The sequence below is a fragment of the Ranitomeya variabilis genome, chromosome 2, assembly GCF_051348905.1.
Source record: "Ranitomeya variabilis isolate aRanVar5 chromosome 2, aRanVar5.hap1, whole genome shotgun sequence".
Classification (NCBI taxonomy): domain Eukaryota; kingdom Metazoa; phylum Chordata; class Amphibia; order Anura; family Dendrobatidae; genus Ranitomeya; species Ranitomeya variabilis.
Genome location: NC_135233.1, coordinates 135561090 through 135577622, shown reverse-complemented (window position 1 = coordinate 135577622; position 16533 = coordinate 135561090). Strand labels below are relative to the sequence as shown.

Here is a 16533-nt window from a genome sequence, read left to right as displayed (position 1 = left end):
GCCGAGCTGCCAGTCATTAATATGAACGTAGAGGGAAGTGGTAAGGCAATAGGGATGTAGATTGTATACAATGGCGAAGCAACTCAGGGGCATACCGGATGGCAAGCAATGCAAGAACTTTCTTCTGAAGAGGCTCTGGCATAGAGGTTATAGATTTAGGCACAGAGCTTGGAGATTACAACGAAGGCTCCAATGTGTGTTGGTTGCACTACTAGCAAGCTCATTCACTTGATGATTACACTAAGCATCATTAAATCTATGGCAATAACTGGGCACCAAGGTTGTACTTAGAGATGCTCTTTGCTTGCAGTTCAGGGGATAATTTGACCACCTGCTATCCTGGTGAAAATATAAACTTACAATTCAGGGCCTTTATTCGTGGCAGTATTGCGATAAATGCCTCAATACGCTCTCCTGCCCCCTTTGCCCAGCAGGTACTCCTTGCATTCCTTCTGAAGTGGGTTTCAGTTTTTCTCTGGTCTCTTAACATTGGCAGCTTGTACTCTGCGCAGTATAGGGAGATGACTGTTAATCAATGATGGTTGGATGGGCAGAGGACACTCAGAAAACTGTCACGGACTCCTCAGCACACACACAGCATTGAGGGGACTCCAGTGCTGCATTCAATGAAGAGCTATTTTATGAAAACTACTGCAAGAAAACTAGTAAATGACACAGTTTAAAGTTGGGTATCTATCACTTCTTCATGATGCCTTCATGTTGTAACTTAACCCTTGTGAAAGAATCCTTTCAAATGTGCTGACTTTTTTTTTTTAAGTATAACTTGTCAGCCTAGAGTACGAGCAGTACATTTTCTTTTATAGATGTTGGTGCTCATTGTTTTAAATATCTTTTTCTAATTTATTGATCAGCCTTTGTAAAGTTATGAATTTCTGTAATAAACTCCATTACCTTATTTGATTTCTTCTGTCTTTAACATAATGCTGAAAGTGCTGGCTTGTCCTCCTAGTTCATTTTGTCTACTAAGAAAGAATGAACTAGGCTGAAAAGCCAACAGGTTCAGCATGGTGTTAAAGACAGAACAAAGCAGCATAAGGTAATGAAGTTTATTACAAAGATTCATAACTTTCATAACTTTACAAAGACTGATCAATAATTAAATTAAAAAAATGTAGTTCCTCTTTAAGGACTAGGTTCTTAGCAAACATTGGAAGTGAGAGTTCTGACACACAGACATGATTATGAAGCTCCTTCTCCTTTCTCTAGCTGTTAAAATCTCTAGAAGCTTGAGAAAAGAGAAGGAGCTTCATAATTATGTCTGCTTCGGAGAATAGGGACTCTCACTAACATTGCGTTGTAAGAACTTAGTCCTAAAAGAGTAACTAAGCTTCAGTCTTTGTAAAGTTATGTATCTTTGTAATAATCTTTGTAGTCTGTTGAACTGAAGCTTAGGTTTGCTTATGTCACTTTGATGTCTACGTTGTACCTTTTAATTTGTACGTTTGTATTATTTATGTGTGGTAACATTAAGACCTACTCAATTATTATAACATCTTAATAAATGCACCTTATTTAATTTTTTACTTATGTTCATATTATTGGACAATTATGTGATCTGTAATATTATTATTATCATTAATAATAGATATTATCTTGTGCTTTAATGAAGCCAGAAAATACAACCACCATTGGTTTTCCCTGATGAGCAGTTCAGAAAAATATGAAAATTGAAAACAGATTTTATTTCAAATGTGGACTGAAAATAAATTAGCTGGCATTGTGCCTGGCTCTCTAATGAAAGTGATGTTCCTACATGTCTGCACATTTATACCTTATTTTTTTTACTGACCTTCGTTAAATTTGTAGACATTGATGAATGCCAAGAAGACACTTCGCTGTGTGCCAACGGTGACTGTTCCAATCTGGAGGGATCGTACATGTGCACGTGTCGGGCAGGATTTGAATCAACCTCTGACAGCAAACAGTGCATTGGTAATTAGATGTTCTGCCTCAGCCATAGATTTATTTTATTCATTTATTTTTGGATGAAGGGTCAGTTCTAAATTTGATGAGATTTTAGCAGAAGGCTATTGAACAATAAATCCATCTGGTTCCATTTCTGAATGTCAGACTTTTGTAACCTTTTTGATGTCAAACTTAAATCAGCCAATTTATTGGCCTGGCTTTATTTAGTCACGCTAATATTTGCTTTTTTGAATATATCTTTTTATATACATAACATTAGTATAAAATAGAAATATATGACCCACCGTATATACTCAAGTATAAGCCAACCTAAGTATAAGCCAAGGCACCTAATTTTGCCACGAAATACTGGGAAAACGTATTGACTCAAGTGTAATCAGGGTATGCATTGTCCCCTTATCCCTGTCCTGGTATACATGGCTCCCCCATCCCTGTCATTGTATGCCTGGCTTCCCCCGTCCTGGTAATTTTATGCATAACTCCCCGCTCCCTGTCATTGTATGCATGGCTCCCCCGTCCCTGTCATTGTATGCATGGCTCCCCCGTCCCTGTCATTGTATGCATGGCTCCCCCGTCCCTGTCATTGTATGCATGGCTCCCCCGTCCCTGTCATTGTATGCATGGCTCCCCCGTCCCTGTCATTGTATGCATGGCTCCCCCGTCCCTGTCATTTGTATGCATGGCTCCCCTGTCCCTGTCATTGTATGCATGGCTCCCCCGTCCCTGTCATTGTATGCATAGCTATTTATCCCCTATCTTTGTATGCATGATTCCTGTTTAAAAAAAAAAAGCATCCTATTTACCTGCCTGCGCGCCCTCGATGGCACTGCAACTAGTTCATTTTGGCGCCAGCAGCTCTGTCTTCCGGCCGAACGATCACGTGGCCCCGCTCATTAAGGCCATGAATATGCACTCAACGCCTGTGGGAGTGGAGAGACGTGCATATGCATTACCCTAATGAGCGGTCCACGTGATCGCTCGGCAAAGGAAGAGCTGGTGGCACTGGAACGAAGGAGATGAAGTGCCAGCGAGGGCGTGCCGGTAGGTGAGGAGGATATGTGCTGGAAGCCAGCGGCTGCAGCTGGCACTGTGCGCTATTACAGCAGCTGCACAGGCTTTAGCCACAGCTGCCGGCTCCTGTCTCTGTGACCCGCTGCTCCGCCGCTCCCCCTCCCCTGCCGGCTTCTGGGACAATTGACTCATGTATAGGCTGAGGGGGGCGTTTTCAGCACAAAAAAATGTACTGAAAAACTCAGCTTATACATGAGTATATATGGTATTTTGAATTCGATGTTGGCTTCAGATCTTTTTAAACTATGTCAACCCCTAATCTCCTTATTGGGAGCTTGTAAGAGAGCACATAATATTTGACTGATTACATGACTTGCTCCATAGCACCTTTCAGACCACCTAGTTATCCCTCATGGTCAATCATTGAGGAGGCACATGACGTTCTTCGTTGTCCCATGAGGAGTTCTTATAAGCCATCTGACAGATGCAGTTGAACAATTTTTTCAAGGATGTTCTCTGCGATTGAACACATTAGAGCTATTGGATTTATTATTAGACAATATAGTATATATGAATAACTGTGTTTTATAATTTATATTTTCACAGACATTGATGAATGTCAGCTGGGTAATTTATGCCTGAACGGCAGATGCCAAAATATAGAGGGCTCCTTTTTATGCTCCTGCAACCGAGGATATCAGTTGAGCCCAGCTAGGGACCGATGTGATGGTATGTAATACTCCGCTTATGTTGATATTCAGTCTACATTACATACACATTTAGGCCATGGAATGATTATGGGACTAATGCACTTCAAATTTAAGATATCTGATTTAGTGAGAATTTGCTTTGAGAGTGCATCTCAATAAACTTTACATAAATCAATAGTACAAGAAACTTTGCAATTTAATTTATTAGAGGAAAATATCTCTTTCAACAGCTATTATCCGCCTTTCTCTTCCTTCGACCCCCCGCTCTCCTCCAATTTCAAAATTTCGCATTTACTCTTACTTTCATGTGAAAGTCCATAGCTCATTGAGGTATCCGGTTACAGCTCGATATAGAAGTAGATGAGGAGAGAAGAGAGGAGGACAGAAAGGAGCAGCTACAGAGTGAGAGAGAAAGTGATCTTACCCGATTGTTGGAATCACAGCTACACTGCTCAGTACAACTGTATGATGTCCTTCATGCTGCTGCTTCTGAGGGAGTGCTACAAAAAGATGGGGGGACAGGAACTTGTCTTTTATGTGTGTGCTATGTATGGCAGACATAATTACACCTAGTTGACTAGTATTTTCTGCAGAGGGAAGAAACTGTCATCATCAGAAATACTGCTTGCCTGTATGTACACACACGACAACTTATTTTGAAAATTAATCTGAAAAGTCAGATAAACTTTAATGGATAATTGCAACAACCAACTAGCTTTGGAGAATGTCTAGCCATCGATTATCCACTGCTAACAAAGTTGTGAAAATATTTTCATAAATTAGTAGACATGTTAATGTTCATGATTGTATGAAATGCCAAATTGTTGCAGTACGCTGCTTGTCTAAAGAGACCGGATCGGAAGTAAACAGCGAAGTTTAGCAATGTCTGAAGACTCAGGTGATGGGTTCACCACTATGGATGTCATCTTGAAAAATATTCATGAAATATGTCAGGAGCCTAGGGGTGAAATGTGGTTTGTAAAGAGAATTGGAGAATGATTATGTAATATTGCAACAAATATATTGAATTTTACTTTTTCTATTGTTATATTAATTTATACAAAATTTGAGATGGGAGTGCCAATATAAACACTCTCTAAACCTATTACCTTATGATTTCTGTACTCTAGCCCTATTATCTTTCCATGGCCTAAATGTGCATTTATTTTACACATAATGTAATGAGAATATTGAATGTTGAATAAAAGAATTTAAAATGATAAATGATAAATGTTTATGATATAATGAAATAAAACAATAAAAAGTAGTACGATAAACTTAATGTGAGTGCACCCACTACCATAAATATAAAACTGGATTAGGAGTAATGACCATACAAAGTCACTTTTAGGCCACGTTCCCACAATGAACTTTTGGTGAGTTTTTGATGTTGCAGGTTTTCACCATTTCTGCCCCAATTAAGTAAAATAGGTTAATTGCCTTTGTTTTGAAAAATATAGCATAAAAACTCACCAAAAACTAGGTGGGAACATAGCCTCGGAGTCATTCACTCAAAAGGGCACTGAACTGAAATATGCAATAAAATCAGAGGAAAAAATGGTATTTTCTAGAAAACAAAACCCGCCCCACTTAGATGAAAAGTCTTTACCTACCTGACAGAAGTGGGTGACACAGTGACTACGTGCACAGGAGGACATTCACATTACCCACTATCTATTCCCCCATGTGTCACAGTATGTTTACACTGTTAATAAAATATTGCACATATTTACCAAAATTAAAACGTGTGGTCAAAAAATGTCCTCTCATTGCCATTTTGTCTTCTCTTCTCCAGATATTGATGAATGCCAAGATACAAGCCTATGCGGTCATGGCCAGTGTAGGAATACAAGGGGATCTTTTACATGTATATGTAATGATGGCTATAAGTTAGCTCCGGCTGGGGACCAATGTGAAGGTATGATTCAGCCTTCGACCCCAGTGGGTCACAAAAATATATTTAGATTATTTCCATGTGCCTACTTAAAGTATTTCTAGTTAAAGTATTTCCTGTGCTACTACACGGAGTCAAAAGACTCACAGATGCAATTTCCGCTAATGTAACTAGAAGTCTAGAATTGATGTTTTCTCCACTACACAAAGGCCCATCATGAAGACCAGCATTATTCATGATGGAGTCAGGCACGCCTCAATGAATGAATCAGGTGCTTGTGATGAGTGCGTGCCACATATCCTACTCCAGTCCCTGCTGGAATAAGATTGAGGCGAAGCAATCGCTGCCCCCGTCATGTATTTGCCAAGCAGATGGTGCCACACACCTGTCCCACGAAGATAATAATAATAATAATAATTTTATTTATATAGCGCCAACATATTCCGCAGCGCTTTACAACTTATAGAGGGGACTTATACAGACAACAGACATTACAGCATAACAGAAATCACAGTTCAAAACAGATACCAGGAGGAATGAGGGCCCTGCTGCTCGCAAGCTTACAATCTATGAGGAAAAGGGGAGACACAAGAGGTGGATGGTACACCAAAAGGCGCTAAAATATAGCACATCCTTGAATTGCACCAAAATATTGTGATTTTCCAAAGGTTTTTATGTTAGAATACTGACATAATAGCTGTGATGAATCGGCTCATAGTGCCAAAGTCTTGTCTGGAGGTGACAAATGACTGTTATATTGTTTCCTGTGCTGGTGATCTAATTCTTAGCCTGGTGTCAGCAGTCATATAGTGGTGGTATTGATGAGCAACATTAGATCTGTGAGCACTAGCCAAAGTCATAACTGTATTCTTATATAGTCTTCCTGACCAAGGGGCCCATTGAGAGAAAAGTAGGGTATAATAAATAACACAGGCCTAGTGAGTAGTGTATAATAACACAGGCCTGGTTAGTAGGATATAATAACACAGGCCTGGTGAGTAAAATATAATAACACAGGCCTGGTGAGTAGGACATAATAACACAGGCCTGGTGAGTAGGATATAATAACACAGGCCTGGTGAGTAGGATATAATACAGGTGGGTGAGTAGGATTTAATAACACAAGCCTGGTGAGTAGGATATAATAACACAGGCCTGGTGAGTAGGGTATAATAACACAGGCCTGGTGAGTAGGGTATAATAACACAGGCCTGGTGAGTAGGGTATAATAACACAGGCCTGGTGAGTAGGGTATAATAACACAGGCCTGGTCAGTAGGGTATAATAACACAGGCCTGGTGAGTAGGGTATAATAACACAGGCCTGGTGAGTAGGGTATAATAACACAAGCCTGGTGAGTAGGGTATAATAACACAGGCCTGGTGAGTAGGGTATAATAACACAGGCCTGGTCAGTAGGATATAATAACACAGGCCTGATCAGTAGGATATAATAACACAGGCCTGGTGAGTAGGATATAATAACACAGGCCTGATCAGTAGGATACAATAACACAGGCCTGGTGAGTAGGATATAATAACACAGGCCTGATGAGTAGGATATAGTTCTTTTGGGTGATATCTAGTAAAATTCCTTAGCTGACCATTTACAATTTTTTTCAAGTCACTTTTCTTTTTTTGTCTTGTGGTATTAACTTTTGTTGTGCCATATTTATCAAAATAGCATACACTGTTTATGAAATTTGCAAAAAATTTAAAATTCTGTTTATTTTTGTCTTTTACTTGTTGTGCGACATTTTAGTGCAAAAAGTTGCATGTTACGCTAACATAGTGCAAATTTTGTGCCAAACTATTTGGCGTACAGTCTATAAGATCACTACAAGTATATTTGTGCAGCAGAAATGTTTTAAAAAGTCGCAATTGATGAATCGGTCAAAAAACATCTAGAAACTCCAAAACCTGCCCACAGTGGCAAACATATAAAAACAAATGGACAAACTCACATAAAATTATTTTTAAAAAAGGCGAAAATGAAAAAAATAAGTAGGCGATTTTGAAAAATTAGACAAAAATGTAATAATGAATCAGGGCCTTACTCTACGTTCACATTTGCGGTCTGCGCCGCAGCGCCGCAGCGTCGCCGCATGCGTCATGCGCCCCTATATTTAACATGGGGGCGCATGGACATGCGTTGCACTTGCGTTTTGCGACGCATGCGTCACTGCGGCACACGCGTCTGGGCGCAGAGGACGCAGCAAGTTGCATTTTTGCTGCGTCCCAAATCAACCAAAAAAAGGACGCATGCGTCGCAAAGCGCAGCGTTGTGCATGCGTTTTGCTGCGTTTTTGTTTGCGTTGTGCGTTGCGTCGCCGACGCTGCGGCGCACAACGCAAATGTGAACGTAGCCTTAGTTGTTCTTTAGTGACATTTTTTGTGGTTAAAAATGTTTTTGTATAGTACCGTTCAGTGAACCTTATATTCTGATTTTCGGCAACATCCTCTTACATTGAGATCACTTTGAAAATCTGAACACACATGGCAGGTTTACATTACAAATGGATGAAAAGTAACACGAAAGGCCGCAATGTCTCCCAGCAATTCGCTCCGCATTACACAGACGTTCACCATTGGACATATGATGCCTAATCCTAACAGACAGAATCCGTATTCTAAACAGCTGCTTGTGGGGCATTGACGGCTCGCCCCTACTCATGTCCCATGTGCTCTCTGCACTGACAGATCAATCATGCAAAACAAACATCAGAACAAAAATCCTTTTGTGACGTTCCAAGTCCTTTCTGCTGATTGATTCATTGGGTCCAGTGTGCAGTCTGCTTGCCTATTGTTTTCTAATGGCCGTTGTGCGAATATGAGAACAGTCCAAGTAACCAACAACTGTTTAAATAAAACGTCGAAATCACACAAAATAAAATTCTATGATTCAATCAAAAGTAATAGAACATCTTTATTTTTGTATGACGGTTTATATTACCATGAAATCAGCTTTACTAGCTCTACAACATACAGTACTCTCACACAGTTATTGAAAGGAGCTAAATTGTGCCCTTTTTATGGGAGGAACAAAAATAAAAGAAACATTACATCCATGAAAAAGTTTATCGGAAGTGTCTTTTCAGACGTCTTTCTTTTATATCCCAAAAATAAAATCGTAGTGGCTTCCAATTGGAATCCGCCTGAAGAATGGTCAGGTGACTTCTTTTCGTGGCTTCACTTGTTTCAAAGCCTGAAGCGATTAAAAGAAGATACAAGAGACATAGCATATTCACAGCGAGTCGTTTTGACATGTTTGCACATGTTTATTCTTTTTTACTTTTTTATAGTGCTTTTTCTAGGCAGGGTCCAGGTGGAAAAAGATGATATGTGCCAATACCCTTCATGAATAAACAGTTATTATGACTCGAAGGGCGCAGTCAGGCACCGTATAAATCAGGGCGGGAGCGAAACTTAGTGCACAGACTGGCCGGTAGCTCTCCCGACCAGAGCATGAAGCTGTCACACTGGAGTCAGGAGAGCCGCCGACCAGTCCGATCTTACTCCTCCCTGAGGGTAGGTTCACCCACATTTTATTAAAAAGTGTCATCCAGAAAAGTGGGATGATTTTTTTTCTCACTTGTCATCCTTGTGCAGTCCATTTTACAGCAGCAGCTATCAGTCATTATGAGAGCTGTTTAAAGTTTTCTAATGTTACAGAATTGCATTGTATCTGTAAAAATTGGATATTATACTGTGGCTCTGTATGGCATCTGATTTTTTTTTTACGCACTCATAGACTTGGTTGGGTGAGTCTCATGTAATTTATGAAAGAAACATTTTTCACATGCAGATTCAATTGCTGAAAAAAATTGCACATCGGCACTGCCCAGTTGGATCACGGATAGTACAAGGACCAAAAATACGGTTGTTTGAGAGAGCCCAAACAGCTCTACAGCTTTGTACATGAACACTGTACAGCACTACCGGTGATTCCTGTTTATCACCATAAGGCCGGCGTCACACTAGCGAGTTGTACAGACGTATGAGCGCAGAAAATATGTCCGTAAAATACGCATTACACACGGCCCAATGATTCTCTATGTCCCAGCTCCTATCAGCCCTATATTACGCATCCGTAATATACGGTATTTTACGGCCGTAGAAAATCACAGCATGCTGCGTTTGTCAGCGTATTGCGCAAAAAATACGCCAATGAAAGTCTATGGGGGCGAGAAAAATATGGATTACACACGGACCAGCAGTGTGACTTGCGAGAAATACGCATCGCTGTTCTATAGAAAAGCCGGTAATTCAATTGCCGGCTTTTTCTTTCTCCTTCACAAACCCGACAGGATATGAGACATGGTTTACATACAGTAAACCATCTCATATCCCTTTTTTTTCTTTTTTTTTTCATATTCCACACTACTAATGTTAGTAGTGTGTATGTGCAAACTTTGGGCGCTGTAGCTTGAAAAATAAAGGGTTAAATCGCGGAAAAAATTGGTGTGGGCTCCCACGCAATTTTCTCCGCCAGAGTGGTAAAGCCAGTGACTGAGGGCAGATATTAATAGCCTAGAGAGGGTCCATGGTTATTGCCCCCCCCCCCCCCGGCTAAAAACATCTGCCCCCAGCCACCCCAGAAAAGGCACATCTGGAAGATGCGCCTATTCTGGCACTTGGCCACTCTCTTCCCACTCCAGTGTAGCAGTGGGATATGGGGTAGTGAAGGGTTGATGTCACCTTGCTATTGTAAGGTGACATTAAACCAGGTTAATAATAGAGAGACGTCAATTATGACACCTATCCATTGTTAATCCAATAGTACTAAATGGTTAATAAAGCACACACACATTATTATAAAGTACTTTAATGAAATAAAGACACAGGGTGTTTTAATATTTTATTATTCTCTTAATCCACCTGAAGACCCTCGTTCTGTAAAAAAGGAAAAATAAAAAATCAACAATATCCCATACCTTCCGTCGTTCTGGCAGTCCCACGATGTAAATCCATCTGAAGGGGTTAAATCAGGAGCTCTGCGGTAAAGAGCGCAGCATGTTCATTAATTTTGCGGTTTTTACGCTATATAATGCATTTGGAAAGCTCCGGAAAAAAACGCGGTAAAAACGCATGCGGATTTCTTGCAGAAAATTTCCGTTTTTCTTCAGGAATTTTCTGCAAGAAATTTTTACGTGTGCACATACCCTTAAGCATAATTGTCATTATAAGTGTTATAATAAATATGAAAATAAGCAACTTTGTACTAAATGTTATCAGATAAATCTGCTTCTTTCTCCACCAGGACTGATTTTTTTATTCTAAATTCCTGGGTAAATCTGTATTCAGTGAAGACAGACTTTCCCATTACTGAGATAGGAGATGGCAGCGGTTACGGATAAGATTCTTTGTAGAAGGAGGGAAGGAGCAGTTCTGCCTCTTGCATCTACTTCAACCCACCATCTAGAATCTCACCAGTAGCAGCCGACATCTCCTATCTCTATAATGGGAGAGTCTGTCTTCACTGAACACAGATTTTACCTATAGATTGAGAATTTTGAGACTGACTGATGGTGGAGAAAGAAGCAGGTTTCTCTGATAAGATTTATTACAAAGTTGCTTATTTCAGTGTGTATTATTGATTTATGAAACAAAAATTAAAACAACGGTTACGCTTTAAAATGTGCCATCCCAAAACAACATTTTCTTTCTGGAAATTAATGGCGGCACACCGCTAAAAATATTTCTGTGAATAGATAGTATCTGCTATTGGCCCTTACTACGAAATGTTTCTTAGTTTTGACTGTATATGAGGGTCTGTTTTGGGGTGGTCTCACATTTCAAGAATTACAAGGCAATTTGAAGAATTTTTGCCGTCACATAGTTTGGAAACTCACTGAAATTTTTCCAATAAATTAAGCAATAGATCATTGATTAGCTGATTCATTCTTTTTGGATTTTTATTCGTTCCTTTAACTAGAAATTCCAATTACATCTCAGTGGCGCTCTTGCGCGGGACTGTTCACGTGTTTGAAACCTGGAGTTCTGTCCAGAGGCAAGCTAAACTGTCAGAAGATTTCTAGAAATAGCCGTACACAAGTGCGCGATATACTAAAATTAACCTTTTTTATTTTGCTCTCTGTTCACGGAGGTTCAAATAAGAAATTATGTTTCCTCAAGCTGCAAAGTAATGTAGTTTCAAAATAATGGGGTCACCCGATCATAAAATAATTGATCTGTTTGCAAAATGTGATTGCAGACATAGATGAATGCCAGGAGCTCTATGAAGCCTGCCAGGGAGGAGGAAGCTGTTACAATACGGATGGCTCTTACACATGCGTTTGTCCAGATGGCTTCCTGCTAATAGATGGAAGAAGGTGTCAAGGTATAGTAGAGCTATGGAAACTCAAATCTTGCAGCTTTGCGGAGAAGGATTTGGTTATAAATTTTAATTGTGGAAAGCCAAGCTGAAAAAGACATAAAGCGATATTTTATGAAATCACATTGAGCAATTACATAATGTTCTGAGAGTTTAATGAACCAATATTTAATAGAATATTGGCTAGATACGCCATTGATTTGTCTTGTGGCAGAACATTCCTCAACCATTAATAACCCCACTCATAGCATGCCAAGGCGTGTAAATGTGGGAATTTCTGCACATGGTGCTCATAGTGGGCACTGATTAAATCTAGATTTTTTTTTTTTTTACAAATTTTGTTAGCATTTTTCCATTATGTGCACAACGTTGACATGTATAACAATCCTGTGATTTCCATAATTCCATGATTTTCCATGTTAATGTTAAGGAGTTTATGTTGGTTGCTCAATCAATGTTGTCATTATTGTGTTTGATGGTAATAACTCCTGGGTGTTGTATTATGATCTGCTTGTGGCCACTGGATAGTAGAGAATCATCCATGCCCTCTAATTATGCAACCCTATGGAAATTTCATAGGACATTTTAAGCCAAGCCTCATTTACCTCCAAAATGCCTCTAAACTGCCTACAAAATCATGAGGAACGGGAGATGAGAATTGTGGCTTAAGGAGTTTCCAGTTTCAGTAAACCTCTCTCTCCTTGCAGCAGTTTGCAGGGTTTTTTAATGACCACTACACTGTATAAAAAGGCCTAGATCTCTGGAAAAATAAGGCAAATTATTTAAAAAAAAAGGGATAATCTCAGAGCAGTAGGAATAAAATAAGAGCTACAACTGGCTACTTGTCCATCTTTAAGGATTTTTTTTTACATAAATGCAGGTATTTGGGTGTAAAAAATTATTTTTGGGATTGGGTTCCATTTAAAAAGTTTGCACCATGTGGCTTTAACAGGTTCTCTGTTTCCGTGGATACTCAACTTTGATGTGGTCCGTGATCATAGGTCAGCTAACAGGACATCAGAAAGAGAGATAGAGGAGTTACAACCTCTTCCTTCAAACCAGTAGAGCGAGTACATTGACGGATTTTTAGTTCTTAGAAAAACAAATGTTCCAAAAGTGTCAAAGAACCCCGATTGCTAACATGATTTTAGTTCCAAATGCATGCATTTAAGTAAGAATTAAATGTACCCAAATGTGGACATCCTCTTTAATTCTAGCAATTTGACTCCCCACATTGTCATACTTGTAAAGGTCAACCACTGTTTTGTTTGTCAGGGAAATAAAGTCACTGGTATGTACCTGCTTTTATTGCTTGTCCTTTATAAAAGATTCTAAAAATAATGGAATTGTGTGATCTTTTTCAGATATCAATGAATGTAGCAATCTAGAACTTTGCTCTCCAAATGGAGAATGTCTCAACACTGCTGGTTCATTCCACTGTATCTGTGACCAAGGGTTTACCACCACTCCTAATGGGAAATCGTGTGAAGGTATTTTTATTTATTTATTTTTTTATTGCATTGACCCAATGTTATGAATAATAAAGCACGATATGAAGTGGACATCAAAGAATCACCAAAATAATGCAGTTATTCAGCATATATAAAAAGTTGCTCTACTAAAAAAACTCTTTTTGTATGCCCTGTTAGGGCATATGGACATTCTAAAGTGAGTTCTCAGCTTGTCACACCAGCCACCAGAATGGATAGGGCAGCTCTTGCAATGGTGGTTTTGGCCTAGGCTTGACATGATTGGCTATGTCTGCCAATGTAAAGTGTCCAAGCGAGGTAGTCGTGGGCGAACCTCTGCTTCTGCTCGCTCTGGCACCCTGCAGACATATCGCAGTCCCAGTGTGCTGCAGTGTGTGAGGTGCATCACACGTACTTGTGGCCCAAAGGCCTCCACCGGCTCCAGGCTTTCATCTTCCAGAACCTTCCCAGCGAACAACCCAGTGGACACTGAATTTGTTAAAACAATCAAACTTTTACTTGGCAGCTTTCTGTCATTACAGTCAGACATATAGGCTAAGCACAACAGTTTACACTCTTTCGCACAGGCATCAGACTCAGCCCCAGCTCTCAATATAGGTAGTGCATCCATCTCACAAACTCCTCTAGCATTAGGAATTTTTCCGCACCACAAGCAGTGCACCTGGATTCCATCAGCTCCCAACTCTGAGAGTTCGAGTCCATCTTTCCCTGCATCTCCGCAGGGTTAGTGCTCCCAGAGCCCCCTTTCATCCATGTCGAGGTTACCAGGCCGAGAGTCAGACTCGAATGGAAGGGTTCTTTATCAATCCACAGGTTCACGCTGTCCCTAGCAGCCTATAACCTGTGACTGGTGCTGTCACTTCACCACCCTCTCTCTAACTAACTTGACACTTTCTGAACTTGGCACTAACTCTCAGCTCCCCCCCCCCCCCCCCCGAATCTGGGCCAGCTGCTACATTTAACCCTATCTAAGCTAAACTGCAGCCACAGAGGATTTTACCTATTTTACTATAAAACACATTTAACCACTTTGGTGTCAGAGAGTAGAACATCATCTCCACCATTCCTGCACCATGTAATACAGCCAGGCAGGAAAATACATGAAGCAACACCTTTACTATTGTAATAATATCACTTGTAATGTATTATATTCACTTGTGGTTGATTTTCTATGTAATTCTTTTGATGAAAATGACAGAGAATAATTTTGGATTAGTTTAACTCACTCTCAATTTTTCCAAACAATAACCCCAAGAGTTGGCTACGTGAAAGCAAACTTTGTCTCTGTACTCAATGCAACCATTATAGATTCTCATAGCTTGTCCTAAATTTTCCAGTTGCTTGAAAGACTAAGAACAGACTAAGCTCCTGTGACTTAAAGGGGTTTTCTATTACATCTGAAAGACTGCTGAGCCCAGTGACTGGCTGCAGCGGTCACATTAGGCATTAACGATGTCACTTTTAAAGACTGCTAAATGCAAGACTAGCATGGAGGAGTAGAGACACAGAACTGGAATTTCAGGGATTAAAAAGACAAGTATATGTTGGAAAACCCCTTTAAGATATCCCATTCGTTCCTATAGCCAATAATAAGTCTACAGCAGCGCAAATGTTTGCTTTTCCTATACAAATATAGAATGTGTTAGCAAACACATGTGAGGCAGGTCATAAACAAAAGGTTCAGAATGAATTTTATTCCTGGTTAAATTATATCCAAACCACAAATGTTTGTAGGAAGGAATATAAAGCAGAGACCGCAAACGCTATGAGCGTGGGTGTCCACCATCCATGAATGTGCAAGTGTGTCCGTCTAGTAAAGGTTTGAATAACATTTTTTCTGACCGTTAGTTCTCACCAATGTACTGAGCAGAAACATGAAATTCTCACACAACTTGTGCCAAGTTTATTCTAAATGTTTTCACCAAAGAAAAACCTACATCTTTTCCCAGAAAAGTGAAAATATGTAACAGAATACCGACTTAGTAAAGCCAGGTGGTAAAACGACACTGGTCAATTCCAAGGGAACACCCTCAGAACAGGCCCAAACGCAACAGGAGACAGCAGAGAAGTGGTCAAAAGGAGGCAAAGCCGAACTCGCTTTCTAATAGTTTTCCCATATACAGTGCAGTCTAAAAAAGAAAAATAAAGTTACAAAGAATTTTCAAAGCTTTTACTTTTCAGCTTGTATGGTGGCAATTGATCATCTACGATACTGCTCCTTTGTACGTCTACGTGGCGGACTGAAGCAACCGAGTACTCTATTCGGCTGTCTCCTCACTGAGAGCGCAGTGAAGGGAAAAATGTTTTTGAGGACCCACCTTGAGGCCTATTGAAATGTCATAATTAACCTAAATAATACATCATAGATTAAAGTTTAGAATCAAGATGCTAAGGGAAAATGCTGAGGCTGAAAATCTCACATGCTGTGTTATATTCATGCATTAGGTACTGACATCATGTAAAAGTACCAGCTACTATATCATGCACTAAGTAATAACATCATGTAACAACTTGTCAAACTTATATTATATATATTTTTAGTTATATTTATGAGTAAGTACAGAATTGTGGAATAGTATTTACCCTCAAACCAACCTCAAGATAAAACAATGTTTTGAAAAATTCTATATTAAGTTTAAGCATAGCTCCTGTGATATTGCTTTCACATATGCGCATGAGTATGTACATTTATATTTCTGTTCTTGATTTAAATCCCGAGAGCTCGGTGCTATTTATTAGTGTTATTCACTTGACTGTTGCACACTGACTTCATCTCAATGTAAGGCAGAGAAGGAGGTGACCTGAATTACTGCATCCCTTTACTCTCTCCCTGCTGATGTTTGCTGCAGGTTCTGGTAGAACTAAACAACTTGACAATTTTACTGAATCAGAGAAAATCTATTTGTAAGTCTGTTCAGGGTTCTAGATAATAAAATCCCTTGTTTACAGCAGTGTAAGCTGTAATCACACGACTTTACAAAGTAGCTGATATCAGTTAGTGTGTCTGCCGGAGATGAGGCAAAACCAGATGTACAATATAAGCTAGAACAATGTTAATGATAGACACCAGAACTTGACTTCAAATTGGTATTTTTATTGAAAAAACCCTAGAAGGCTCAGTTCCTGTTTAGAAACCTATGCCCCTGTG

The 16533-nt window shown here is 39.6% G+C and overlaps 1 protein-coding gene across 2 annotated transcripts in view; it reads left to right on the top strand.

The window, feature by feature from the left end:
• LTBP1 (latent transforming growth factor beta binding protein 1) overlaps positions 1 to 16533 on the top strand; it is a 534628-nt gene that overhangs the window by 407569 nt on the left and 110526 nt on the right. For both annotated transcript variants that reach the window (XM_077283013.1, XM_077283014.1), the window contains 5 exons: positions 1828 to 1953; positions 3565 to 3687; positions 5464 to 5586; positions 11776 to 11901; positions 13260 to 13385. In XM_077283013.1, the coding sequence (XP_077139128.1) occupies positions 1828 to 1953; positions 3565 to 3687; positions 5464 to 5586; positions 11776 to 11901; positions 13260 to 13385 (624 nt within the window). The remainder of the gene's footprint in view (positions 1 to 1827; positions 1954 to 3564; positions 3688 to 5463; positions 5587 to 11775; positions 11902 to 13259; positions 13386 to 16533) is intronic.